Source organism: Girardinichthys multiradiatus, chromosome 17, assembly GCF_021462225.1.
Source record: "Girardinichthys multiradiatus isolate DD_20200921_A chromosome 17, DD_fGirMul_XY1, whole genome shotgun sequence".
Taxonomy (NCBI): Eukaryota; Metazoa; Chordata; class Actinopteri; order Cyprinodontiformes; family Goodeidae; genus Girardinichthys; species Girardinichthys multiradiatus.
In genome coordinates, this window is record NC_061809.1 from 811,188 (window position 1) to 838,157 (window position 26,970).

The 26,970-nt window shown below is 41.6% G+C and overlaps 1 protein-coding gene across 2 annotated transcripts in view; it reads left to right on the top strand.

Annotated features, from left to right (window-relative positions):
* ptprz1b (protein tyrosine phosphatase receptor type Z1b) overlaps nt 1-26,970 on the top strand; it is a 112,656-nt gene that overhangs the window by 63,458 nt on the left and 22,228 nt on the right. For both annotated transcript variants that reach the window (XM_047389327.1, XM_047389328.1), the window contains exons 3-9: nt 8,073-8,252; nt 12,901-13,052; nt 13,130-13,225; nt 13,309-13,375; nt 18,807-18,964; nt 20,974-21,127; nt 22,536-22,720. In XM_047389327.1, coding sequence (XP_047245283.1) covers nt 8,073-8,252; nt 12,901-13,052; nt 13,130-13,225; nt 13,309-13,375; nt 18,807-18,964; nt 20,974-21,127; nt 22,536-22,720 — 992 coding nt within the window. The remainder of the gene's footprint in view (nt 1-8,072; nt 8,253-12,900; nt 13,053-13,129; nt 13,226-13,308; nt 13,376-18,806; nt 18,965-20,973; nt 21,128-22,535; nt 22,721-26,970) is intronic.

Sequence of the window (26,970 nt, forward strand, 5' to 3'; positions counted from 1 at the left end):
GTCATTTGTGTGGAGGGAGAGAAGGAGTTTGGAGAGAACACACACCCAGGGGGCGCCGATGCTGATGGTTCTTGTGCGGGACAAGATGCTCCCCAAGCCCCAGGTAGCCAATGAAATCAATAAATACTACTTTAATGTCAGAACTGCCCTTAAGTAGGTGTTGGAACAGATACTAGTTACAGTAGATGAAGACCTGGATTTTTTTTTTTCTCTGTAGTGTCAGTGGCCCTATGTTGTGTGGCAGAGGTATGCAGCTTCTAACTAATATACAGAACATTTGGGTTCAATATAGACATTTTAAATGAGTGGGTGATAAAAACATTTACTGGGAAAACTAACAAAGGTCTATTTATTTGTAGTGAACTTACCATTGATTTGCTTAATACTAATAATGATTGGTTCACAGACAATTTTATCAACACAATGACCCAGCAGCATCACACCCCATTCTGCCACCCTGATTGATTTTGACCTTCACAATTATATAAATAAAAAAAATGGTAAATAGTAAATAAATTGCTACCAAACACCCTAAAACTTTGTTACAAGTACAAATGTACGCAATGAAGAATGAGGTAAATAACAGAATGACCTTAAGCTGACTTTAAGAACGGAACATTTTCTGTTTCCTCTTAGGAAAATTTAGACCATTACACTACTCGATATTGTCAGTTATTTCCATTTCTCATTTAAAAATAGCAGTGGCAACTGTGGCAGGGGTTCGTCCTGTAACCCGCTGGTTACAGGACGAACCCCTGCTCCGTCTGTCTCAATTGTTGTGTCCTTGGTCAAGACACTTCACCTGCCTTGCCTGCTAATGGTGGTCAGAGGGCACGGTGGCGCCGATTGTATGGCAGCCTCACTTCTGTCAGTCTGCCGCAGGGCAGCTGTGGTCACAAAGAAGCTTATGACTGTCAGTGTGTGGATAAATGGGTGGATGACTGATTGTAGTATAAAGCACTTTGGGGTCCTCAGACTAGATAAAGCGCTGTACAAGTACAGGCCATTTAGAACTAGCCGTAAAGGTTTAGGTTAATCATTTTAAGGTCAAGTTTGGTGGGGGTTTTTTTTTTGCTACCTGCTTTACACCAGAAATTTAATGCCATATTACTCTTTAATTCTTCTTTTACTGATGATGAAAGTTGTAGCAGTGTAGTGGCAGCTCACGCGCAATCCTGCCCCCGACAGGTCAGATGTAGAATGAATGCTGTTCTCTTGTGTAGTCACAACCCCCACCACTGTGGCTTGTGTATTTACCAAATCATTCCACCACTCCATATATTTACCTGCATTTGGCCAGTGGCAGGTGCAAAATTCCAACCCCGGCTTGCACCCATCACCATCTTTTATTTTAAAATCCAAACATGCTGTGATGGCTAAAAATCTCTTGCAATGTTGTTTCCACAGTGAGATATAGAGAAGGAGTTGTTTGCTCTAGATGTTTAGACATCTCTCATCCAGCCTCTTGTGCGTTTCATCTCTGTTTATCCTTGTGTACACCCACCACAATGTTGTCAACTGTTGTCTTAGTGACCAAATAAGCCACTCTGGCTGCTCTTCTGCTCCAGTTGCTGCTAAGACTGTTTGGCCACCCCTGGAAGCCTTGTGGGAATCTGGACGTAATCATGCAGAGGTGTGTTTCTTTATCAGTAAACACACACTTTTTGCTTCCTGTTGCTTTTTCTTGTTTAGTCGTCATTACCGTGTTGCAGGGCTACTGACCCTGACCATGACATGGTGTAAACTGTGTGCATGTTAGTGTTTCAAAATTTTAGGACAGCTTTCATTAGAATGCTCATTTTTACACATCTGCTCAGATCTTACTCAAATGCCTTGCAGACATGATTGTGATGGACACTGGCTAGCTTTGATTCTGACCACGTTATAATTTGAACAAGGGAACAAGGCCTGTCGCCCTGATGTCTGTGGCCATTAAATCCTTGAATGACCGGTGTTAAAGCATCTGAAGGACATCACAGGCCTTCTGCCCCCCTGCTCTAATTCAGCCTTGTCTTCCTCTTCTGTAAGAACACTGTAATAACTGTATACATTACAAAAAGAAAATAAAACATTTTATTTTTATTTCCATTTTTATATATTTTTTATGTCTTTGCCTTGTTTGTGTGCACAAACTCTGCAAATAAAGATGATTCTGATTCTGATTGCTCTGCAACCCATATTCGGATTAGATATTTATTTCAGATTAGATATATCGGGGCCCCTAAGATCTCATGATAACCATATGGGGCCACTCTTTCTTTATAAAACCAGATTGATTGATAGATGAGGTGGCTGCTGATGTGTGTGATGGCTTGTCTTTGTATTAGATCATCTGAATGAGTAATGTGTGTGTCTCAGTGTGTGATCCCTCTCTATGATTCATAATAGATTCATTTCTTATCTTGCATTCTCTCTGCAAGAGACTCCCTCCTTTGTGTCTCACTGTGGCAGTCAGGGTTTGTGTGTGTGTAAGTGTGTGTGTGTGACAACGTAAATCTCTTTTTACACAAAGGTACGATTCTTATTTTCAAGCGTCTGTCCTAATCAAAAGGACTGCTTATCAGAGTAGAAAACACTATTATAACAAAATGTTTGTAAAATCCAACATAAACATTTGAATTATAGAGAATTTAGATACTTTCTTTGCTCAGCTGTTTTTAAAGTAACTCAGCTAAAGAATATGCCAAATCTCAAGGGAACGCTGACATGGAAAAAATAACAGGATTCTTTTAAAGCTAATTTTCCAATGGTTATAGGGCTCCAATCTAGTCTTAGAAACTTGGAGATTGCAATTATTCCTATCCTGTTGTTTTCATCAGCCCTATTCTTCAGACCAAAGTCAGGGTGATCAGAAGATTTGACCTCTTTAAACCTCCGACATTTAGTTTAATCTACTTCTGACTGTTAAAATGTGAGTGTGAGGACCATGGTGAAATTGAAGGAGCTGTTTGAGGCCTTTAGGAAGACCGTAGAAGCTTTTGATTCTGGTAAAGGATTGAAAGAGAGCCTAAAAGAATTTGAAATCAGCCATTTCACTGTAGAGAGCAGCATCACAGAAACTCTGGCTACTGAGACAAAGATGGTAATTTTGTTAAAAGCTGCTGAGGTGTCACTCATTGGCATTTATTTGAATAAAAAATGGACACCTATTCTACAAAAAAGTGTAGATATTGGACTATGACCCAGAATCTGCAGCTTTATTTGTGAAACTGCTATGTTCTATAATATCAACCAGTGTTCATATCATCATTTTCATTCATTTTTATTAAATAAATGAAATGATGTAGAAATAAAATAGAGATTAATTCTAATTTGATTGATTTTCTAGCCTGCTTTTAATTGTCATTTGTCATTTGTTTTTTGTGCAGAAATTAAATCAGTTAAGTGAAAAAATAATCCTAAATGGGATAAATGCAAAAAATAATCAGCTCCTCTGAATGCAGCAGGTCCTGCAGTTTTAGCTGTGCCAGAAAGACAATGATGCAGATTCAGAAAGCACCATTAAAACATAACCAGCAGCGTTTTTTTTCTCCTTTGAATATTTAATACATATTCAGCTATTTTTGCCAACAGTGAAGCAAACAGGAGTTGACAGACCCAAAAACTCCAAGGCCTGCATTATTCAATTTAACAATCTCTCCTGTTTTCTGAACAGTTAGCTCACTCAGCAGAGCAGAAACACAGAGGGTGACATCAGCTCTGCAAGGGTTGACTAAGTGGTCTAAAACATAAGTTAGGACACACACACACATTGCAGACATGTGGAGAGTATATGTGTGTGTGTGTGTGTGTGTGTCCTAACCTATGTGTGTGAGTTTGCATTTCTTGCAGCTCTGGAGCAAATGTGACATCTACACACTATGTTCCTTCCCCTTGTGCCTATTTTCTGATAGTTTTCTTTATCAACCTGTCTCAGCTCTCACCTCACCCTCTTTAACCTCCTTTGCCTTCTTCTGGCCCCTGTACAAATCAAACTGAAACTAACATAACAGAATAAACCAAGATCCACAGAGAAAAGAACACAAAAACTAAAAAACTAAACCCAAATGAATGAACTAATATGGCAAAAGGCTTTAAACAATAATAAACAACTGAAAATGATCAGAAAACAACAAAGAAAAGACAAACATCTATGGACTATGACCTAAAGAGAAAGATGTAAGCAGGGTTAGGTTAGAAAACAATATCCCAAGATTTGAACATATGACCAAGCTCTGTTCAAAATGGAGAGTATGGTATAATACATTGACATGGTTATGCACTCTGGCCTTAATAGAAGAGTGTCAAAAAGAAAGCCGTTGTTTGTAAGAAAGTCCTTAAAAGGTCAGTGTGCTGTTTGCTGCAAGGAAAGTAGGAGGCCACAAACGTGGAAAAAGCTGTTCTGGTCAGATGAGACTAAAATTACTCTTTTTCTCGCCTACATGCAAAACACTGTGTTGGGGGAAATTAACCCTGGACACACCATTCTGATTGTAAAACATGGCGGCAACACTATCTTATGGGGAGGCTTTTTTTTTTTTAGCAGGAACCAAAATGGTTACTTTTAAGCTGGTCAGAATGTATGGGAAGATGTTTGGAGAAAATCTGTTGGAGGCTGCAGCTTGACAATAATCCTAAACACAGGCAGAGCTACAATGAAATGGTTTAAATCAAAGCAAAAACATTTGGCTAAAATTGGCCAGTCAAAGCCCAGGCCTAAATCTAATTGAGAATCTTTGGCATCTTAGGGTTTTTTTCTTTTTATAAAGTACTGTGGATATTTACAGTAACCGCAATATGCAATCTTTAACTTTGGAAATCTTCCAAATTAAGTCCAACAATGAAGGTCAATTAGGAAATTACGCAAATAATTCTGGTTTTAAAATTAGATCATTTGTAACCATAGCCAAACTGTCTTCAACATTTATATGAAACAAGCTCCCAAAGCAAATTCAAAAAGGACCGAAGAATAAGGACGACAGCTTGTAATATTCAAATTTTCTCAGTGTAAGGTTTCAAAAAAAATTCTGCCGTGATTTGGACAGCCGTGGTTTTATGTTTTTTGGATACAATCCGGGTTAGCACCCGAACATCCCTTTCAGACAGCTTCCTCTTGCGTCCACAGTTAATCCTGTTGGATGTGGTTCATCCTTCTTGGTGGTATGCTGACATTACCCTGGATACCGTGGCTCTTGATACATCACAAAGACTTGCTGTCTTGGTCACAGATGCGCCAGCAAGACGTGCACCAACAATTTGTCCTCTTTTGAACTCTGGTATGTCACCCATAATGTTGTGTTTATTTCAATATTTTGAGCAAAACTGTGCTCTTACCCTGCTAATTGAACCTTCACACTCTGCTCTTACTGGTGCAATGTGCAATCAATGAAGACTGGTTACCAGGCTGGTCCAATTTAGCCATGAAACCTCCCACACTAAAATGACAGGTGTTTCACTTTCATTGTCCAACCCCTGTATTTGGACATATGGACATTTAATATCAGTTTTATCAATATTGACAAATTCAAGTAGTATAATTAAACAACAAAACAATAAAATAACTTTTCAAATATTTCTGTTAATTACAATTTAAAAATGCACTGAATAGGACACACTCACATTTAATCCCTCTTAAAATGGCTAAACTCACACGGTTATATCACATCAGGTGCACATGAGTAAAACATCTTTACCCAGCATTTTGATGGACATTTGCCCTGTTTAAACCTCAGACATTAATTTAGGTGCTCCTGGTTGTTGAACTGAAGGTGAACACCATGGTAGACTCCTAAGAGCTCAGAGGCCTTCAAAAAGAAGACTTTTACAAATTACGAGTATATTAAAGGGTTTAAAGAGGTCTTTAAATCAGCCATTCTTCTTTACAGAAAATAGTCTACAAGGAGACCAACAATGGTCTTTAGAAATTGTTGATATGAAAGGTCCTGCCTCTACAATGAGCAAGAGGTAACTTTCATTGGAGGGGAGCATGGAGGAAACGTTTGTTCCTTAAGAAGATTATAGAGGTCAGACTAAAATTTACCACAGAGAATGTAGACAAAAAATAAAGCTGAATTATACACGGCCCTGCAGCATGAGAAAGACCAAAATTGTATCAGTAAGTCCACCAAGGACTGGCTGAGAATTATGATATAGAAAATTCTAGGCCTTTTCAAAGCCCAGGTCTTGACCTCATTGAGGTGTTGTGAAACAGGCTAAACATGCAAGAAATCCCTCAAACATCCCAGAGCTGTGTCAAACCCACATACAGAAATCCGGACACATAATAAATGAAACTATGCATCCAGCACACAGCATTATCATGTGACTGATTGCAGGCGCAGATCATGCAGTCATGAATGAATTCACTCATATTCACACACAAATACACAATCCCTGTCTGGAATTTCAGCCAAGAGCCTACAATATTGACATGGGCTCATATTTTATTTACAAGTTTTTTTTTGAGTGACATTTCACATAAGGTTCATTTTTAATTAAGCTTTAAGATATGATGAAGAATGCTGCCTTGTCTTCCATGTTATGGGCCTCTGACTGGATGTTTTGGTGCTGGTAGTTTGGCTTTGAGTTAGATTTCTCTGTTTTCGTGTGTTCATCCTCTCCTACATAATTTATGTGAAAAGCATCCTTGTAAAATACAAATACACACATGCACACCAACACTGCACCCGTGTCTTCAAGCAGAATTCATCCAGCACCATCTTTGAAAACAAAGACAAACAAGTAGAAGATCATCCAGCCAAAAGCTCATTTACTCATAACTCTTTGCCACATCACAGACCAGCTCATCGACCTTGGATTATTTTCATAACTGTGTTTGGTTGTTGTTGCCACTGATTTTCCATCTGTAGTAAACTCAGAGAATTGCTTCTTAATGTTGTACTGAAGGATGTCATCACAGTAAAAGCTCCTGGTACAATACAGAGGATAGGATCCTTCTTTGTATTATTATCAATAGCTGAACCCAACTGCTTCAGCTTTCCACTGATAAAATATGGTGGCTTCAACATGTTGTCTACAATCTGCAGGAGCCAATGACTGCCTACCCCTATTCCTCTGCAGAAACACTGAACCACTTATTAATAGTTAACGTAAATCTCTAAAACCTTGTAAAAAGTTTAACTTTTGTCCAGTCAATCCATGGAATATTTACCAAACGTCTTGGTGATCATTCAGATGTTTTTTGGCAAATGTTATTTGAATCATTGTGTTGTTTTTGGTCAGCAGTGGTTTTTACCTTGGAACTTTCCCATGAACGTCAGTAAGTCATTTTCCCTTGATTGGCTCTGATGTATGATTGGCAGGTCAAATACAACATTTTTTTTTTCCTATTCTATAAATTCATCAAAGGATGTCTGTGTCTGGTGGGAAAGGAGACTGACATCAAACGATCATAAACCATGTAAAATGAGGATCAGTTTTTAAAAAACATAATTTCTCTCTTTATTAGCAATACAGCACTGAAAACTGTTGACCAGCTTTTTTCATGTTTCCACTAGTATTTTGGTAATTTATCTTTGGTGATGAGCTCAAAATCTGAGAGGTTGAGTACTTGATTACTCATTCATTCATTCATTCATTCATCTTCTATACTGCTTATTTATAGGCTGCATGGCGCAGTTGGTAACACTGTTGCCTTGCAGCAAGAAGGTCTCCCGACCGGGAGTCGAACCCAGGACCTTCTGCATGGAGTTTGCATGTTCTCACAGTGCTTGCGCAGGTTCTCACCGGGTATTCCGTCTTCCTCCCACAGTCCAAAAACATGACAGTTAGATTAATTGGTCTCTCTAAATTGCCCTTAGGTGTGAATGGGTGTGTGCATGGTTGTCCTGTATGTCTCTGTGTTGCCCTGCTATGAATTGGTAACCTGTCCAGGGTGTACCCTGCCTCTTGCCCATAGACTAGTGGAGATAGACACCATCTACTTGGTTACTTTAAACCTAAATCTGCCAGAGGTATGAATAACTTGGGGCTTAACTTTATTGATATACTTTGTTGGTCTGGTTTATCAGTCAAACCGGACCAACAATTTTTAGCTGAATTTAGCAGCACTAAGCCAGTTTGCTTATTTACAGGTAGCCTGAACCCTCAGACCTGGGGGAAGAGTTACTCGTCCTGCAATGGTGCCCGGCAGTCTCCTGTGGACATCGACGAGATGTTTACTCAGGTCAGGATGCAGTTCCAGAACCTACAGCTAGAGGGCTGGCACATATCGACCACAAAGTCCACCACCATCCAAAACAATGGGAAGACTGGTATGTTTAAAGTGGTCTACATTTATAAGCAAAAAAAAAAACCAAAAATGAAATAATTGTTTAAAATGTGTCTTCAACTTAAAATATATATTTTTTGTACAAGCACCATATGTTGGAGTCCAAAACACTTTGTGTAACTGTGCTTGAGGTGCAGCTGATAAATATGGAAATATTTTTGACATAATGATTCTGCAAAGCAAGCCTTGGTAACCCTAATCTGTGGAAAGAAGATTAAGTTTTTATACAAAAAAACAAAAAAAAACAATCCACAACTTCAAGCTTAATGACAGAGTGAGCTGTTGGCAAATAGACAAAGAAACAAGACGAGAAAGAATGTATGAAATTGAGAGAAGAGCAAGGATGGAGACAACAACTGAGAAATCATGTAGTGAAAGAGAAAAGATTAGAGCTGAGAGGCAGCAATGAAGAAAAAAGAGGGTGTAAAAGAACAGGAGAGGAATGTATATATGGAGGGAAGACACCGAGTGGGGGATTGTGGATGATGTGAAGAGACTTGAAGTGATGTCTGAAGTGATGAACAGATGAAAGCTGTCTGTCTTCTCCATCTCTGCAACACTTTCTGAGCTGCGGTCTCTGTATGTGCATTGTATGTTAATGGTTTAAAAGTGGAAATGGCTTGCATTTTTTATTTTGTTAAATCAAGACAGAAATAACAACACACAGATTGTTTGATAAGAAAGTAAAAGCCAAAATTCTATACCTACATAATCCAAAGTGTTCATAAAGCCTTAGGATACACTCAGTAAAATTAGGTTTTGGGTTATTCATACAGGTCCTTCTCAAAATATTAGCATATTGTGATAAAGTTCATTATTTTCCATAATGTCATGATGAAAATTTAACATTCATATATTTTAGATTCATTGCACACTAACTGAAATATTTCAGGTCTTTTATTGTCTTAATACGGATGATTTTGGCATACAGCTCATGAAAACCCAAAATTTCTATCTCACAAAATTAGCATATTTCATCCGACCAATAAAAGAAAAATGTTTTTAATACAAAAAACGTCAACCTTCAAATAATCATGTACAGTTATGCACTCAATACTTGGTCAGGAATCCTTTTGCAGAAATGACAGCTTCAATGCGGCGTGGCATGGAGGCAATCAGCCTGTGGCACTGCTGAGGTCTTATGGAGGCCCAGGATGCTTCGATAGCGGCCTTTAGCTCATCCAGAGTGTTGGGTCTTGAGTCTCTCAACGTTCTCTTCACAATATCCCACAGATTCTCTATGGGGTTCAGGTCAGGAGAGTTGGCAGGCCAATTGAGCACAGTGATACCATGGTCAGTAAACCATTTACCAGTGGTTTTGGCACTGTGAGCAGGTGCCAGGTCGTGCTGAAAAATGAAATCTTCATCTCCATAAAGCTTTTCAGCAGATGGAAGCATGAAGTGCTCCAAAATCTCCTGATAGCTAGCTGCATTGACCCTGCCCTTGATAAAACACAGTGGACCAACACCAGCAGCTGACACGGCACCCCAGACCATCACTGACTGTGGGTACTTGACACTGGACTTCTGGCATTTTGGCATTTCCTTCTCCCCAGTCTTCCTCCAGACTCTGGCACCTTGATTTCCGAATGACATGCAGAATTTGCTTTCATCCGAAAAAAGTACTTTGGACCACTGAGCAACAGTCCAGTGCTGCTTCTCTGTAGCCCAGGTCAGGCGCTTCTACCGCTGTTTCTGGTTCAAAGGTGGCTTGACCTGGGGAATGCGGCACCTGTAGCCCATTTCCTGCACACGCCTGTGCACGGTGGCTCTGGATGTTTCTACTCCAGACTCAGTCCACTACTTCCGCAGGTCCCCCAAGGTCTGGAATCGGCCCTTCTCCACAATCTTCCTCAGGGTCCGGTCACCTCTTCTCGTTGTGTAGCGTTTTCTGCCACACTTTTTCCTTCCCACAGACTTCCCACTGAGGAGCCTTGATACAGCACTCTGGGAACAGCCTATTCGTTCAGAAATGTCTTTCTGTGTCTTACCCTCTTGCTTGAGGGTGTCAATAGTGGCCTTCTGGACAGCAGTCAGGTCGGCAGTCTTATCCATGATTGGGGTTTTGAGTGATGAACCAGGCTGGGAGTTTTAAAGGCCTCAGGAATCTTTTGCAGGTGTTTAGAGTTAACTCGTTGATTCAGATGATTAGGTTCATAGCTCGTTTAGAGACCCTTTTAATGATATGCTAATTTTGTGAGATAGGAATTTTGGGTTTTCATGAGCTGTATGCCACAATCATCCGTATTAAGACAATAAAAGACCTGAAATATTTCAGTTAGTGTGCAATGAATCTAAAATATATGAATGTTAAATTTTCATCATGACATTATGGAAAATAAGGAACTTTATCACAATATGCTAATTTCTTGAGAAGGACCTGTATTTGACTTAAATAAGCTGTTTTAGGCTCTATTGGTGTGTAATTGTAAAAATATTTTCTATTTTCTATCCTGACGGGTGTTAGAATTTAAGATAATGAAGTCTTAGTGAGTGAATGTCCTTGCTGCTGTTCTGAATAGTGTGTTTGAATTGGGATCAAGGGTGTAGATTTCAGTGTTCCGCTAAACCAGGGCAGGGTATGTTGCTTTTTTCATGATATCAGTGTCTCGTTGTTTTTCTTTTTCATATAAGGGTCAGCTGTGTAATTGGGAATGAAACCTCAGTGCTCTGAGTGGCCCCAAGTGGTCAAATAGGAATTTCCAGAATTAATCAGAAAGCAGACAAAGCTGTCAGTTTCACCTTTAGTTTCAAGCATTCTGCATGCTGAATGAGTAAATATTTGTAAGTAAAAACGGCATCATGTAGCAGAACATACAGTGCTGTTATCGATGGGTTGTTGCTGCAGTATCTGAGGAGCAGTTGTGTCGGTTCTTTAGTGGTGCACATGCTGTATACATGGTGTATGCAACATTGGGAGCTAATGTGACCTGTTTTTTTTTGAGCATCTAAGAATTTTCTGCCACCTGGATTATCTGGTGATCAAATAGTTTACATTACAGTTTCAGATGTGTAGAAAGGCAATGGTGGAGTGTTATTGTCCTATGGAATCATGCATTCTTATGCAATTGAAACGAGAGGTAGATGCACCACAGGCAGACAGGGGTATTAGTTTGTAGGGCTGGAGCTGTTATCCTTGTAGTTGCACATCTCTCATATGGGTTTAGTAACATCTCAGACGGTTTTTATTCAGAGAAGCTTGTGAACACTACTATTTAATAACTGGCTATTAGTTTCACTCATTGCTTTGTTCACGTCATCATGGGCATGCTAACCTGTAACAATGTCTTTGGTGGGAAAAGACAATCTTCACCCAGCAAATAGTCCCCGAGTGGCATATTTAAAGCTGCTTCAACACCATGAGTGCTGTCGGCTGCATGAACAATACAAATTAATGCAATTTCTCTTCACTCTGACTCCCAGATATAGCTCCCAGAGCTAAATATCCCTCTAGTCTCAGGAGAGGCACACAAAGCCTACATTTTATATAACAGTTATGTTGGAGTGTTAGTGGAATAAAAGTCACAGAGCATTTAAAAGTTTCAGTACAAGTGAACTTCTGGATATAAGAAAATATATGTTGACATATGACATATGACAAGCTCATTTCCAGTGTGACTTTGCAGTGTTCTTTAACAGGATTCAGGGCATACCGGTGCAGAGGACGATGCTTTGGGAACCTTAGGGTCTGTTCTTTACTTTTGACTGCTGATGTCATTCTGTTTTAATTTTCACGCTCTGGCCTTTATTCGTTTGATCACACTAGAGTCTAAAATAAACGGGATGGGAGGCGGGTTCTCTGAGTCTGAGGTCATGGTTTTAAACAAATGTTTTCTTCTATGGTAAATAGTTATGGACTTAAAGAAAAAGGTGAAGAATCCAACCATTTAAAATTAGTTTCCTAAATATGGAGTCTAGGCTCAACCGTAGGGACTTAATAAGGAACTCTTGTCATCTGGGGGGCAACTGGAAGAGGTGTTGCTGCTCCACATCAATAGGAGTCAGTTGGGGAGGTTACGGCATCTGAATGCCTCTTCTGGATTCCTCCCTGAAAGGAACATCTCACTAGTAGGAGACCCAGAAGTAGACCAAGTACATTGCTGGAGGAACTGTACTGTTGATGCCTTCTTATAGCTGGCTATATTTTGGATCCCCAGGAATCTTTGCTAGTCAAATGGATGTCTGGGGTTTCTAATTGGACCTGTTATCGTTCTGGAGTGTTTTTCACTAAACTTGTTCTGGGATTGCTGGATGATTAATTAGGAATTACATACACAATCTCTTAAGTTATGAAATCATTGGACTGAGTATTGTACACAAATCCAAACACAGATATAAGCAACTTGTGAGCATTTTCTTCAGATGTTTCTTAAAAAGAACTTTAAGAAATAAATCAAGGCCCCAACATGTTGATCAATATGAGCATTAGCAGTTTGCTGTTTATTTTGATGGGCCATTATGGAGCCAAATAATTTTTTTTGTGAATCTGCAGAACACAAGCAAGCATTCCTACTTTTGATTCTGAGGATTGTTGTCTTCGTCAAGCAAATCTATCAAACATACAGATAAAATACAAGGCCTTTCATCCCTTTCTGACATTTTGTTTTGTACACATTTTGTACACATTTTAGTGGTCATCGACATGGAAGGGGACTACTTTGTAAGTGGAGGAGGGCTGAGCTCCCGGTTTCGTGTATCCAGACTCAGCTTCCATTGGGGACGCTGCAATGCAACATCTGATGGGTCTGAACACAGCTTGAATGGGATGAAATATCCCCTGGAGGTAAGTGTCAGCAGTGCAATACATATTTTCTTTTCTAACTCAACCCAAAAATGACATTTATTCTGACTGTGTCTCAGATGCAGATCTACTGTTACAATCCCAATGAATTTGAAAGTTTAGACGATGCAATTGACAAGGGAGGAAGGGTTGCTGCCTTGGCTGTTCTCTTTGAGGTGACTCAACCTGATGATGGAACCAACTGTATTTGTGTTTGGCCCCAAGTAAATCAACAGTACAATCTTTCTTTCATTTCCAGGTGAGCCTGGAGGACAATGAGAACTTCAGTCCTATTGTGGAAGCAATCAATGGTGTGAGCAGATTTGGTAGGTCACTGCATGAGAACTCTAACTGAGCTTGTTACAAAAAATGCCTGTAAATTATACGGAATACAACATATTAAGCTTAGCAGTGGACGTGAGCCACACTTAAGTCACAAAAGCAAGGATTTCAGACTTGACTTAGACTCGAGCTCTAAAGACTCAACTCTAACTCTAACTAAATTTGTCTCATGTAATCAGGGGTGAAAATAAATTGGTAAGTGTAGATTATTTGAGTAAATTATTGATGTTGTCCTCTCTCAATTAGTGTAGTACAAATATCTGGTTGTCATGTTTAAGTTATGTACAGTACATGTGTGTCCTATGTAATGTTTCCTGGCAATATGTACCAAGAAAAAAAGCGAACAGCAGCTTTGAGCTTTGTTTTTGTTTAACGCTACCACTGAGCAGATGATTATAGTAAGTAGGCATTTTCTGCTGTTAAAGGGTGCATTTGATTTATTAATCAGGGCTGTTGTAGAGTTATGGGTTGCTAATAGTTCATAACAACATATTCATGTTTGTTGCAACATTATGATACTTACCACATGAATTTCTTTCAAAATAAACTGTATTAAATGACTTTGGCTCATTTCAAATGGAAACAAATTTAACTTGCTTCCGACATCTTATTCTCTTGCTCTTAAGCAGGACTCAAGTCTTTAGATTAGATCTAAGTTATCATCACTACAAACGTGCTTCTACTTATTCAAAAAAAAGCACCTGTATGTTTATTCTGAGTTTCCATACTGTCCACCAACTACTAACTACTCTCTTTATTTTGACATTTTTAATGTACCGTGAAACACGTTCACTGAAGAAACCTTTTTAAATGTAGATTCAGAATGTGGTTTTCTAATAATCTTGCAAGGCAAGGCAGATTTATTTGTGTAGCACATTTCAGCAACAAAACAATTCAAAGTGCTTTACATGATGAAAACTTCAGAAAAAACACATACAAAAATTACATTGCAATGGCTTGATGGAGGCAAGAAAAGTTGAACTACAGACTGAAAAAAGGATGTTTCAATAAACAGTTTAAATAGAACACTCGTACTCGTCTTCTTCCGCTTATCCGGGACCGGGTCGCAGGGGCAGCAGACTCAGCAGAGACGCCCAGACGTCCCTCTCCCCAGACACCTCCTCCAGCTCCTCCAGGGGGAGCCCAAGGCGTTTCCAGGCCAGCCGATAGACATAGTCCCTCCAGCGTGTCCTAGGCCGTCCCCTGGGCCTCCTCCCGGTGGGATGTGCCTGGAACACCTCTCAAGGAAGGCGTCCAGGAGGCATCCGGTATAGATGCCCGAGCCACCTCAACAGGCTCCTCTCGATGTGGAAGAGCAGCGGCTCTACTCCGAGCTCCTCCCGGATGGCCGAGCTCCTCACCCTATCTCTAAGGGAGTGCCCGGCTACGGAGGAAGCTCATTTCAGCCGCTTGTATTCGGGATCTCGTTCTTTCGGTCATGACCCAAAGTTCATGGCCATAGGTGAGGGTAGGAACGTAGACCGACCGGTAAATTGAGAGCTTTGCTTTTCGGCTCAGCTCTCTCTTCACCACAACGGACCGGCACAGTGCCCCTATTACTGCAGCAGCCGCACCGATTCGTCTGTAGATCTCCCGCTCCATTTTTCCCTCACTCGTGAACAAGACCCCGAGATACTTAAACTCCTCCACTTGAGGCAGGAACTCCCCTCCAACCTGAAGAGGACAAGCCACCCTTTTCCGGTCGAGAACCATGGCCTCGGACTTGCAGGAGCTGATCTTCATCCCAGCCGCTTCACACTCGGCTGCGAACCGCCACAGCGCATGCTGTAGGTCTTGGCTAGAGGAGGCCAGCAGGACCACGTCATCTGCAAAAAGAAGAGACGAAATCCACTGGTCCCCAAACCAGACCCCCTCCGGCCCTTGGCTGCGTCTAGAAATCCTGTCCATAAATGAACAGGACCGGTGACAAAGGGCTGCCCTGCCGGAGTCCAACATGCACCGGGAACAGGTCCGACTTAGTGCTGGCAATGCGGACCAAACTCCTGCTCCGCTCGTACAGGGACCGGATGGCCCCTAATAAAGGTCCCCCGATTCCATACTCCTGGAGCACCACCCACAGGGCATCACGAGGGACACAGTTGAATGCCTTATCCAGGTCCACAAAACACATGTGAACTGGTTGGGCAAACTCCCATGAACCCTCGAGTACCCTGTAGAGGGTATATAGCTGGTCCAGTGTTCCACTGCCGGGACGAAAACCACACTGCACCTCCTGAAGCCGAGGTTCGACTATTGGCCGGACTCTCCTCTCCAAAACCCTGGTGTAGGCCTTACCAGGGAGGCTGAGGAGTGTGATCCCCCTGTAGTTGGAACACACCCTCCGGTCACCCTTCTTATGAAGGGGAACCACCACCCCAGTCTGCCAGTCCAGAGGCACTGTCCCCGACCGCCACGCAATGTTGAAGAGGCGTGTCAACCATGACAGCCCAACAACATCCAGAGATTTGAGGTACTCAGGGCGGATCTCATCCACCCCCGAAGCCCTGCCACTGCGGAGCTTTTTAACCACCTTGGTGACTTCAGCCTGGGTGATGAAAGAGTCCAACCCCGAGTCCCCAGCCTCTGTTTCCACCAGGGAATGCATGATGGCAGGATTGAGGAGATCCTCGAAGTACTTCCTCCACCGCCCCATAATGTCCTCAGTCGAGGTCAGCAGTCTCCTGCCCCCACTATAAACAGTGTTGGCAAAGCACTGCTTCCCCCTCCTGAGGCGCCGGACGGTTTGCCAGAATCGCTTCGAGGCCAACCGGTAGTCCTTCTCCATGGCCTCACCAAACTCCTCCCAGGCCCGAGTTTTTGCCTCAGCCCGGGCCGCATCACGCTTGGCCTCATGGTACCCATCAGCCACCTCAGGAGTCCCACAAGCCAACCACAGCCGATAGAATTGCTTCTTCAGCTTGACACCATCCCTTACTGCCGGTGTCCACCACCGGGTTCTGGGATTGCCGCAGCAGCATCGACAATAGATGCGGAGAACATGGTCCACTCGGACTCTATGTCTCCAACATCCCCCGGGATCAGGTCAAAGCTCTCCCGGAGGTGGGAGTTGAATACATCCCTAGCTGAGGGCTCCGCCAGACGTTCCCAGCAGACCCTCACTATGCGCTTGAGCCTGCCAAGTCTGTCTGGCTTTCTCCTCCTCCAGTGGATCCAACTCACCACCAGGTGGTGATCAGTGGACAGCTCAGTCCCTCTCTTCACCCGAGTGTCCAAAACATGCGGCCGAAGGTCTGATGATACGACAACAAAGTCGATCATCGACCTCCTGCCTAGGGTGTCCTTGTGCCAAGTGCACTGATGGACACCCTTATGTTTGAACATGGTGTTCATTATGGACAATCCGTGACTAGCGCAGAAGTCCAATAACAAAACACCGCTCGGATTCAGATCGGGGAGGCCATTCCTCCCGATCACGCCTCTCCAAGTGTCACTGTCATTTCCCATGTGGGTTTTGAAGTCTCCCAGCAGAATAATGGAGTCCCCGGGAGGGGCACTATCCAGCACCCCCGACAGGGACGCCAAGAAGGCCGGGTACTCCACACTACCACTCGGCTCGTAGGCTGAAATGATAGTCAGAGACCTCTCACCAACCCGAAGGCGCAGGGATACGACCCTCTCATCCACTGGGGTAAACCCCAACACGAGACGGCTGAGCTGGGGGGCAACAAGCAAACCCACTCCAGCCCGCCGCCTCTCCCCGTGGGCCACTCCAGAGTAGAAGAGAGTCCAATCCCTCTCAAGGAGATGGGTTCCAGAGTCCACGCTGTGCGTGGAGGCGAGCCCGACTATTTCTAGTCGATATCTCTCGACCTCCCGCACAAGTTCAGGCTCCTTCCCGCCCAGCGAGGTGACATTCCACGTCCCTAGAGCCAGCCTAAGCATCCGGGGATCGGGCCGCTAAGGTGTCCACCTTCGTCCGCCACCCAATCCTCTTTGCACCAGTAAATAGAACAGTCAAAGGCAACTCTAAACAAAGGGGTTTTTAACCTTGATTTAAAAGAACTCAGGGATTAAGCATTTTTGAAGCTTTCTGGTAGTTTGTTCCAGATTAGTGGAGCATTAGAACTGAATGCTGCTTCTCCATGTTTGGTTCTGATTCTGGGAATGCAAAGCAGAAGGTGATATGATAACAAATCCTTAATGTAGTTTTGTGCTAGGCCATTCAGTGATTTATAAACTAACAGGAGTATTTAAAAGTCTATTCTCTGAGATACAGGAAGCTAATGTAAGAACTTTAGAACTGGGATTTCCTTAGTTTGAGTGAGGACGCGGGCAGCACTGTTCTTGATCAGCTGCAACTCTCTGATCGACTAGGCAGACCTGTGAAGACACTGTTGCAGTTCCACTAAAGATCAACAAATGGATGAGCTTTTTAAGATCCTGCTGGGAAATTAGTCCTTAAACTCTGGAAATGTTCTTCAGGTGATAGAAGACCAGCTTAGTGATTGTCTTTATGTGCATCTGGAGGTTCAGGTCTGAGTTCATCACTACACCCTGATTTCGGGCCTGATAAGTAGTTTCTAGCTTTAGTAACTGAAATTGTGTGCTGACTTAATTCCTCCTGCTTTAGTCCAAAAATAATGACTTTTTATTAAACTTAAAATCCACACATTGATTTTTTTCTTCTTCCATCTACTCAATGATTAAATGGGTTAATAGTCATCTGTTGACATTCTTAGGTAAAGTTGTTAGTCATCTGTGTAGTTATGGTAACTTATCCTGTTATTTGTTATAATTTGAGCAAATCATCTGACTTAAAGAAAGCCAAAGAAAAGCGTCCTAGTCCTATGTTTTGCATTATACAGTAAGAAATGAGCATAGGCATGCTGGTTCCATTCCTATCTGACCAACAGAAGTTTTTCTGTTTATAGGGGAAAAGTATCTTCTCCTACGGCTCATTTGTTGCTTGTGGGGTCCCTCAGGAGTCTTGGGTCCACTTTATTTTTAATCTGTACTTGCTGCCTTTGGGTTCTGTTTTTAGGAAGCATAAAGCTGCTCCAAACTGTTTGAACAGTATGCCCTCTCATATGCATTGAGAGCGCTGAATCTTTTAAATCTATGCTGAAAACCCATTTTTTCTCTTTGCCGTTTGACTAAAGCAGAACATGAGACCCAAATATATCTGATAGTTCTAGGTAGTATTTTATTTACTCTTTTGTTTTTTTGTTGATACTGTGTAACTGTTTTGCTTGACTGAATTGTCAAGCACTTTGGTCAACTCGTGTTGTTTTTATTGTTCCTTATAAATAAATTCACATTCCCATGTACCTCAATACAAACACAGTGATGGTTTTGCCAAAAAGAGCAGACTAGAAAGCATGTATCTGACACCAGAATGGTAAGACTTGAGATTCGACTTGAACTTGAAAAGTGACTCCAATTTTAATTCCCCAGGTAAGAGTGGATCAGTGGACGCTTTCACCTTGAGATCCCTCCTGCCTAACATCACCGATAAGTACTACATCTACAACGGGTCGCTGACCACTCCTCCCTGCTCTGAACCTGTAGAATGGATTGTCTTCAAACACACCGTTGCCATATCAGAAGCACAGGTCAGTCACTCTGAAATGTGTGAATAGTCTGTGTATTTTTGTAATTTGAGGAGAAAATCAGAAACCATTAATGATGTATAAAATATAAATACAAACATGATAACAAAATCTTTTAAATGTTAATAAGTTTGGATAAGGAGAAGTACTTTTTTAAAAGTTGGTGCATTTTTTGTGGCATAGTAAGCTTGTTTTTGTTTTAAAATAATTTTTTCAGCACTAGAGGCCTTTATTTTTGATAGTAGGCAGACAAGAAGGAGGGGCAAAGAGAGGGGGAGACATTCGGCAAAGGTCGCCGGGTCCAGGACTCGAACCCGGGACGGCCACTTCGAGGACTATAGCCTCTATATGTGGTTGCGCGCTAAGCCCTACACCACCAGCGCCGCGCCCGCATTGTAAGCTTGTTGTCATTAAATGTACCCCCTACTTTATCTCGGCAGTGACGTCATGAGGGGAAGCCACGACTTTTTTACAGTTACTTTACTGACGGGATGACCATGTTGAGTTGTGGAGGGCATTGGAGGTAGAAAAGGCCAAAATGGCAACATGTAGGTAAAAAAAAATACGGACAGGAATCAGCAAAGACATGGGATGACCCAGAGCCAGGGACCTGTTGTTCTGACCATGTCAATTTGTACTCACCAAGGGGATGTTCCGTTCCTTCTTCGTCAACCAATGAGTCTAAGATTTTTTTTTCTTTTCATAATCTGCTTAGTCTTCTATATATAGTCTACTATATGGAAAAGCAACTAAGTGACTAGCAGCAGCAAGTCACCTAGTGTTATTTTGGTTACTAAAATGATGTGAAATTAGAACATTTTTATGAGTATTTATCATCATAATGAGTGGAAAATGAGTGACTTAAAGATGTCCATAACCCTGTTAAAATGTCTGGTGTTGGATCGTAAACAATAAGACTTTGATAAATGACTTCAAAGTTTTTTCCACATGACATGTGAGGTAAATCCTGTAGAAGTCAAGTGAAAACGAGCAAAATTATTAGAAGAAAAAATAAAATAATAGTTAAAGGGTGTGGACACCAGGTTATTCTAAAGAACCCTTTTCATTCACTCTTCTTAAGTTAACATCTGCTATCAATGATATTGAATCTGATGAACCTAAAATAAAGTTCAGCTGTTCTAGTAGGATTTTCTTTTAGGTTAAGCCCTAGTTGGAAGCAGCGTTACTAAGGATAAAGGGCATCTCATTGAGGTATCCGTCAGAAAGAGGATACAAAAAAGTCCACAGGATTTTTGACGCTGTGAAGGCATTCACCAATTTGAAAATAACACGGGACAATAACAAGAATTTTCTCCAAAACTGGTCAGGGAGGCTCCAATGGGCCACCAGTAACACTAAAGGAGTGTTACTGTTGTGTTCTAATCCCATGTGTTCTCCGTATGTCTGGACATAAGAGCAGGGATACAAGACTGAACTATTTTCTACTGTTGTGTGGGATTTTAATTTCTTGCTGGTTTCTGGCCATCTGTCTTTAATATTTACAAAGACATGTTACACTAAAGTGATGGAAAGTGGCAGATTCATTCATTCAAGATCTGCTCACAGAACAGGTTGTTTTTGTTGCTTTTGCTTCCTTTTTATGATGGTGAAAATGGCAACACGAGCTGACAGTGTTTCATCGGGTTCCACACTGAAGATATTTGAGGTCTCCTGGGATGCTGTGTAGCGATTATTCATTGTTGCAGAATAATAGAGAGCAAATAGTGGTTTGGATTAGGTGTGTGCACGTGCTCGTGATTGAAGCAGAAAGACGAAACATGACACAACCACACTAATGCTAACCAAAAAATAGAGCAGCTCTTGCTCTGCCTCAGCCTGGCAGCGACACAAGCCTCTTAAAACAGGCACAGTTACAAGCATCAGCTTTTTTGGTTTATGTTTGACAGCCACACAGAGACAAGAAACATGCAGAGGACAGAAGTTTGCTTCATCACCCTCCCAACCCCACCAGCCTGACCATTGTTTGGGTCTGTGTTTCTCTGTCTCGTCAGCTGGTGGTGTTTTGCGAGGTGATGACCATGGAGCAGGCCGGGTATGTGATGCTCACGGATTACCTGCAGAACAACTTCAGGGAGCAGCAGCAGCAGCAGTTTATGGGGCAGGTGTTTGCCTCCTACACTGGAGTGGAGGATGTGCCCACACCCAGTACGTCATTACCTGATTCAAAAGTTTCCCCTTTTTAATGTAGCTCCCCATCACATCATCCAAACTGCACTAATTCAATTTTTTTGTCCCATTATTTATAAAGCTATAGTCCAGTTAATGTGGGACGCCCCATAGGAAGATGGGGCGTGTAGCCAAACTTGTGTTTATTCATTCAGATTTTATATATAAAAGCATACCTTTATTTGTTAATATATCTTCAGTCATAATAGACATGTTAATGCTTTAGACCTAAATCTGCCTCAGGTATGAATAATTTTCATCTAAACTGTTTGATTCCAATGCTTCTCATTTTTACTTAAATTACAGCCTGAAAAACTCCCATCTTTCTGTGGTCAACCAGCACATGCACAATCAGGAGGTGTGGCCGTTTCTCTCCAGCTCATAGCCGTATTCAGTAGGGAGCCTGGCCCACATCGATCTCTATGTGCTAGGCACTTTGTTATAGTCCAGCATAAATGGGACCTAGATCTTATCCTTAATGTTTGTTTAAGTCTTGTTTGCTCCAAGCCTTTTTTTCTTATTTTTATTAAGGATACTTCTGATCCAACTAAAACCATGAAACTTTTAACCAATGTTCCAAAATCAAAGTTATTAACATAAAAATCTGCATTTTTGTCATTTTAATCTATTATGCCTTTTTATAGAGCCCTGGGGGTTGAATAGCATAACATAACATAACATAGCATAGCATAGCGTGCTTGCCTACTCAATGATTGATTGATTATCAAAACAGCTCGGCACCAAAACTAGGAAACTGGTATCAAATAACAGCACTTCAAACTCCCAAGTAGAAGCAGCATGCTTATTATGTAAATTAAAACTAAGCCCTAACTGGAATATCTAGATCTTTTGAATTGAACTCTGAAATATTTTGGGAGAAAAATGGACTACTACCGCAGCCAGATCTCTGTCCTCCAAGGTCAGCCCTCTTCTTGATCATAAAAAGAAAGCTCCCGAGACTCTCCATTTTCATAAAGTCACCTCAGAAGCAAAGTGGATCTTTAGGGTTGTCAGGGAGCAACTTTATAGTGCAGTGGCCCTGCTCCTCTCAGCATAAGCAATTTATTTTGCGGCTCTTTTTGAAATTGAAAAAAAAAGTATTCAGAAATTCATAAAAGACTCTTCTTGCTTGTAACTAATTCATGCATGCATACGCACACACACGGAACACCCACTCAGTGTCACACTGGACTTTTTAAAACAGAATTCAGTATTTTTTTTATCAAATTGCTTAACCTCAAATTACTTTCAAAAACACTGTTGGTATGAGGATGTTTTCATAATGCTATTGTCAACTATTTATTTCCACATTTTGAGGGTTCCTATGTCTTGTTCACACAAGTTTTTAAGGTTTAAGATCATTTCTATATATTCTCGGTGTTTCCAGCATGCAGCTCAGAGCCACAGAACGTTCAGGCCGATACTCAGAATGACACAACCATCGTGGTGACGTGGGAGCGCCCCCGCATAGTTTTCGACACCTCCATCGACTGGTATACCGTCACGTACCAGAGGCTTCAGGGCAGAGATCAGAACAAACAGGAGTACAGGACCGATGGAGACCAAGATGTGGTAGGAGTGACCTTTCTAAAAGGGTGGGGGTGGGGGCAGTGTTAAAATCTAGCACCTACAGGTGGCTTCACTTTTGACAACATGCAATTTCAGCTAATGTTTCTGCTTCATTATCTACAGTCCTCTCAGGTGCATTTGACACATCAGTGGATAATTGGAAAAAATCCACAATAGTTTCCTTCACTCCCGCAATAAATGTGAGAGTATACAGTGCCTTGACAAAGTATTCATCCCTTTGGCATTTTTCATGTTTTGTTGCCTCACAACTTGGAATTGACTTGGTTTGTACCATTTCATTACAGAACATGCCTACAACTGTGAAGATGTATTATTTTCTTAATGTGAGGCACAAAACAAATAGCACCAAATAGCAAAAAATCCCCCACCAAAGTCAGTACTTTGTAGAGTCACCTTTTGCAGCAATCACAGCTGCAACTGGCTTTGAAAGAGTCTCTATCAGCTCGCCTCATCTTCCCACTAAAATCTTTTGCCCATTCCTCAAAGCAAAACTACTCCTTCATGTCGGATGCCTCCCCTTATATAACTCAAGTGTTGCTTTAACAGTATACTTCGAGTCACTATCCTGCTGAAAGGTAAACCTCCATCCCAGTCTCAAATCACAGGCAGACTGACAAAGGTTTTGCTTTGGGAAATATCCCTGTATTTAGCAACATCCATCTTTCCCTCGACTCGGACCAGTTTTCCGTCCCTGCTGAAAAACATCTCCAAAGTATAATGCTGCCAAGACCATGTTTCACTGTGGGGATGGTGTTCTTGGGGTGATGGGATTTGTTGGGTTTGTGCCAGACGTTGTGTTTTGCTTGGTGGCTAAAAAGTAAAATGTTAGTCTCATTTGAGCACAGCACCTTCCTCCATACATTTAGGAGTCACCCACATGCCTTTTGACAAACTCAAAACATGCCTTTCTATTCTTAACGCTAAGTTATTGATTTTTTCTGGCCACCCTTCCATAAAGCCCAGCTCCATGGAGTGTATGGCTTATTGTGGTCCTATGTACAGATCCTCCAGTCTCTTCTGTGGAAGTCTGGACCCCTTTAGGGTTACCTTTGGTCTCTCTGCTGCCTCTCTGAGGAATGCCCTCTCTTGGCAGGTTTGTAGTGGTACCATGTGCTTTCCATTGGAAGATAATGGATCTGATGGTGCTCTGATATTGTTTATTACCTGACCCTGCTTATTCTTCTCAACAACTTTGTCCCTGACTTGTTTGGAGAGCTCCTTGGCCTTCATGGTGTGATGTCTCTTGCTTAGTGGTGTTACAGCCTCTAAGGCATTTCAGAAAAGGTGTGTTTTATAATGGCAGATCATGTGACGCTTAGATTGCACACAGGGGGACTTTATTCAACAAATTCGCATTCAAGACACATTCAAGTCATTGAATAATTAATTGATGGTGACAGTATTCTATCTTAAGTCGAAGTATAGCTAAGTCTGATTAGTCTGAATTAGTAAGTTATACTCGGGTATAACCCGAGCAGTGGCAGTTGTGGCATGAGTGGTGCCCTGTGCCGGCCCCTTTTTCTGCCATCTCCAACTTGTTAAAATGCAGAAAATTACGTAAGATCCCAGAGTGGGATAAATTGCAGTTCCAATCAAAGCACATAGGAGACTCTTCCCATTCTCACCAGCAAGTAGGGAGTGTCATCTCTCTATCACTGCACATGCATGCAGGCAACAGAATACTTGTTCAGGGCACAGTTGAGTAAGGTACAGAGCCTTGTGAAGGTACTCGGCCCCCTTGAACTGGTCAACCTCTCGCCACATTTCAGGCTTCAAACATAAAGATATAAAATTCTAATATTTTGTGAAGAATCAACAAGTGGGACACAATCAAGAAGTGGAATGAAATTTATTGGACGTGTCAAACGTTTTTAACAAATAAAAAACTGAAAAGTGGGGCGTGCAATATTATTCGGCACCCTTGCGTTAATACTTTGTAGCTCCACCCTTTGCTGCAATTACAGCTGCAAGTCGCTTGGGGTTTGTTTCTATCAGTTTTCACATCAAGAGACTGAAATTCTTCCCATCCTTCCTTGCAAAACAGCTGGAGCTCAGTGAGGTTGGATGGAGAGCGTTCATGAACAGCAGTCTTCAGCTCTTTCCACAGATTCTCGATTGGATTCAGGTCTGGACTTTGACTAGGCCATTCCAACACCTGGATACATTTATTTGTGAACCATTCCATTGTAGATTTGGCTTTATGTTTTGGATCATTGTCTTATTGGAAGATAAATCTTCGTCCCAGTCTCAGGTCTCTTACAGATTCCAACAGGTTTTCTTCCAGAATGGTCCTGTATTTGGCGCCATCCATCTTCCCATCAATGTTAACCATCTTCCCTGTCCCTGCTGATGAAAAGCAGGCCCAAACCATGATGCTGCCACCACCATGTTTGACAGTGGGGATGGTGTGTTCAGGGTGATGAGCTGTGTTGCTTTTACACCAAACATATCATTTTCCATTGTGACCAAACAGTTTGATTTTGGTTTCATCTGACCAGAGCACCTTCTTCCACATGTTTGGTGTGTCTCCCAGGTGGCTTGTGGCAAACTTTAAACAAGACTTTTTATGGATATCTTTGAGAAATGGCTTTCTTCTTGCCACTCTTCCATAAAGGCCAGATTTGTACAGTGTACGACTGATTGTTGTCCTATGGACAGACTCTCCCACCTCAGCTGTAGATCTCTGCAGTTCATCCAGAGTGATCATGGGCCTCTTGGCTGCATCTCTGATCAGTCTTCTCTTTGTTCAAGATGAAAGTTTAGAGGGACGGTCGGGTCTTGGTAGATTTGCAGTGGTCTGATACTCCTTCCATTTCATTATGATTGCTTGCACAGTGCTCCTTGGGATGTTTAAAGCTTGGGAAATCTTTTTGTATCCAAATCTGGCTTTAAACTTCTCCACAACAGTATCTCGTACCTGCCTGGTGCGTTCCTTGGTTTTCATGATGCTCTCTGCGCTTTGAACAGAACCCTGAGACTATCACAGAGCAGGTGCATTTATACGGAGACTTGATTACACACAGGTGGATTCTATTTATCATCATCAGTCATTTGGGACAACATTGGATCATTCAGAGATCCTCACTGAACTTCTGGAGTGAGTTTGCTGCACTGAAAGTAAAGGGGGTCGAATAATATTGCACGCCACACTTTTCAGTTTTTTATTTGTTAAAAACGTTTGACACATCCAATAAATTTCATTCCACTTCACAATTGTGTCCAACTTGTTGTTGATTATCACAAAAAATTAGAATTTTATATCTTTATGTTTGAAGCCTGAAATGTGGCAAAAGGTTGACCAGTTTAAGGGGGCCGAATACTTTCGCAAGGCACTGTATATATTTATATCTGGTGCCTGTGTGACCTCTTGCTAATGTCACCCTGGGCAACTGCTCATATGGCTTAATCAAAAACCATCACTGAAAACTATGCATAACCATTTGTCCCACCTAAAGTTTCTCTTCTTGTCTCTACTAGCTGAGTACAAAACAGAACATTGAAAGATATTTGTATTTCCAGCATGATGCTGCCACCACTGTGCTTGACTGGGTAGATGGTGTAATAATAATCATAATAATAGTAATCATAATAATACTCTATCTAAGATTGTCAACATTGTAAAAATAAAAACTCCCACAATTAAGAATCGATATGTCAATAAAGGTTTTATGTGCTTGAAAATTGAATAATGAGATATCTATTAACAAGTATCCCTTTGAAACACATCCTAGATGCTGAACAAGGAATAAGACAAAAGGAGAACCTGAGCAGTGGTGGTTCTTGCATGAGTGGTGCCCTGTGCCGGGCCCTCCTAGTGGTAACATATCTGATAGAAACAAAGATTTTGATGAGCAAAAATCTGTCCTAATTGAGGAACCAACAACAGCGTTTCTAAACCTGTCTGCCAGATATGTAGCACTAGTCCAGAGTTTTTTCCCATCCACAGGAACCAGTGGACTGTTAAGGATAGATGCAAAGAAGGACACAGAAAGTTGTGCATTAAATCAAGAGTCACGAACATTTCAGGGGCTCAAATGATGGTGGTTTAAAAGAACATTTCATGTTTCACCATGTAGACCCATTAGGTCTTTAGAGAGCTCTTCACTCAGTGTTCCCAGAACGAAGACCAAACAAGAGGAGGCAACATTTAGTTTCTGTGCTCCTCAGCTCTGAAAACAAGTGCCTGAAAAGTTGTGGAGAAACAGTTTACATTAGGACTGAAACACTAATGT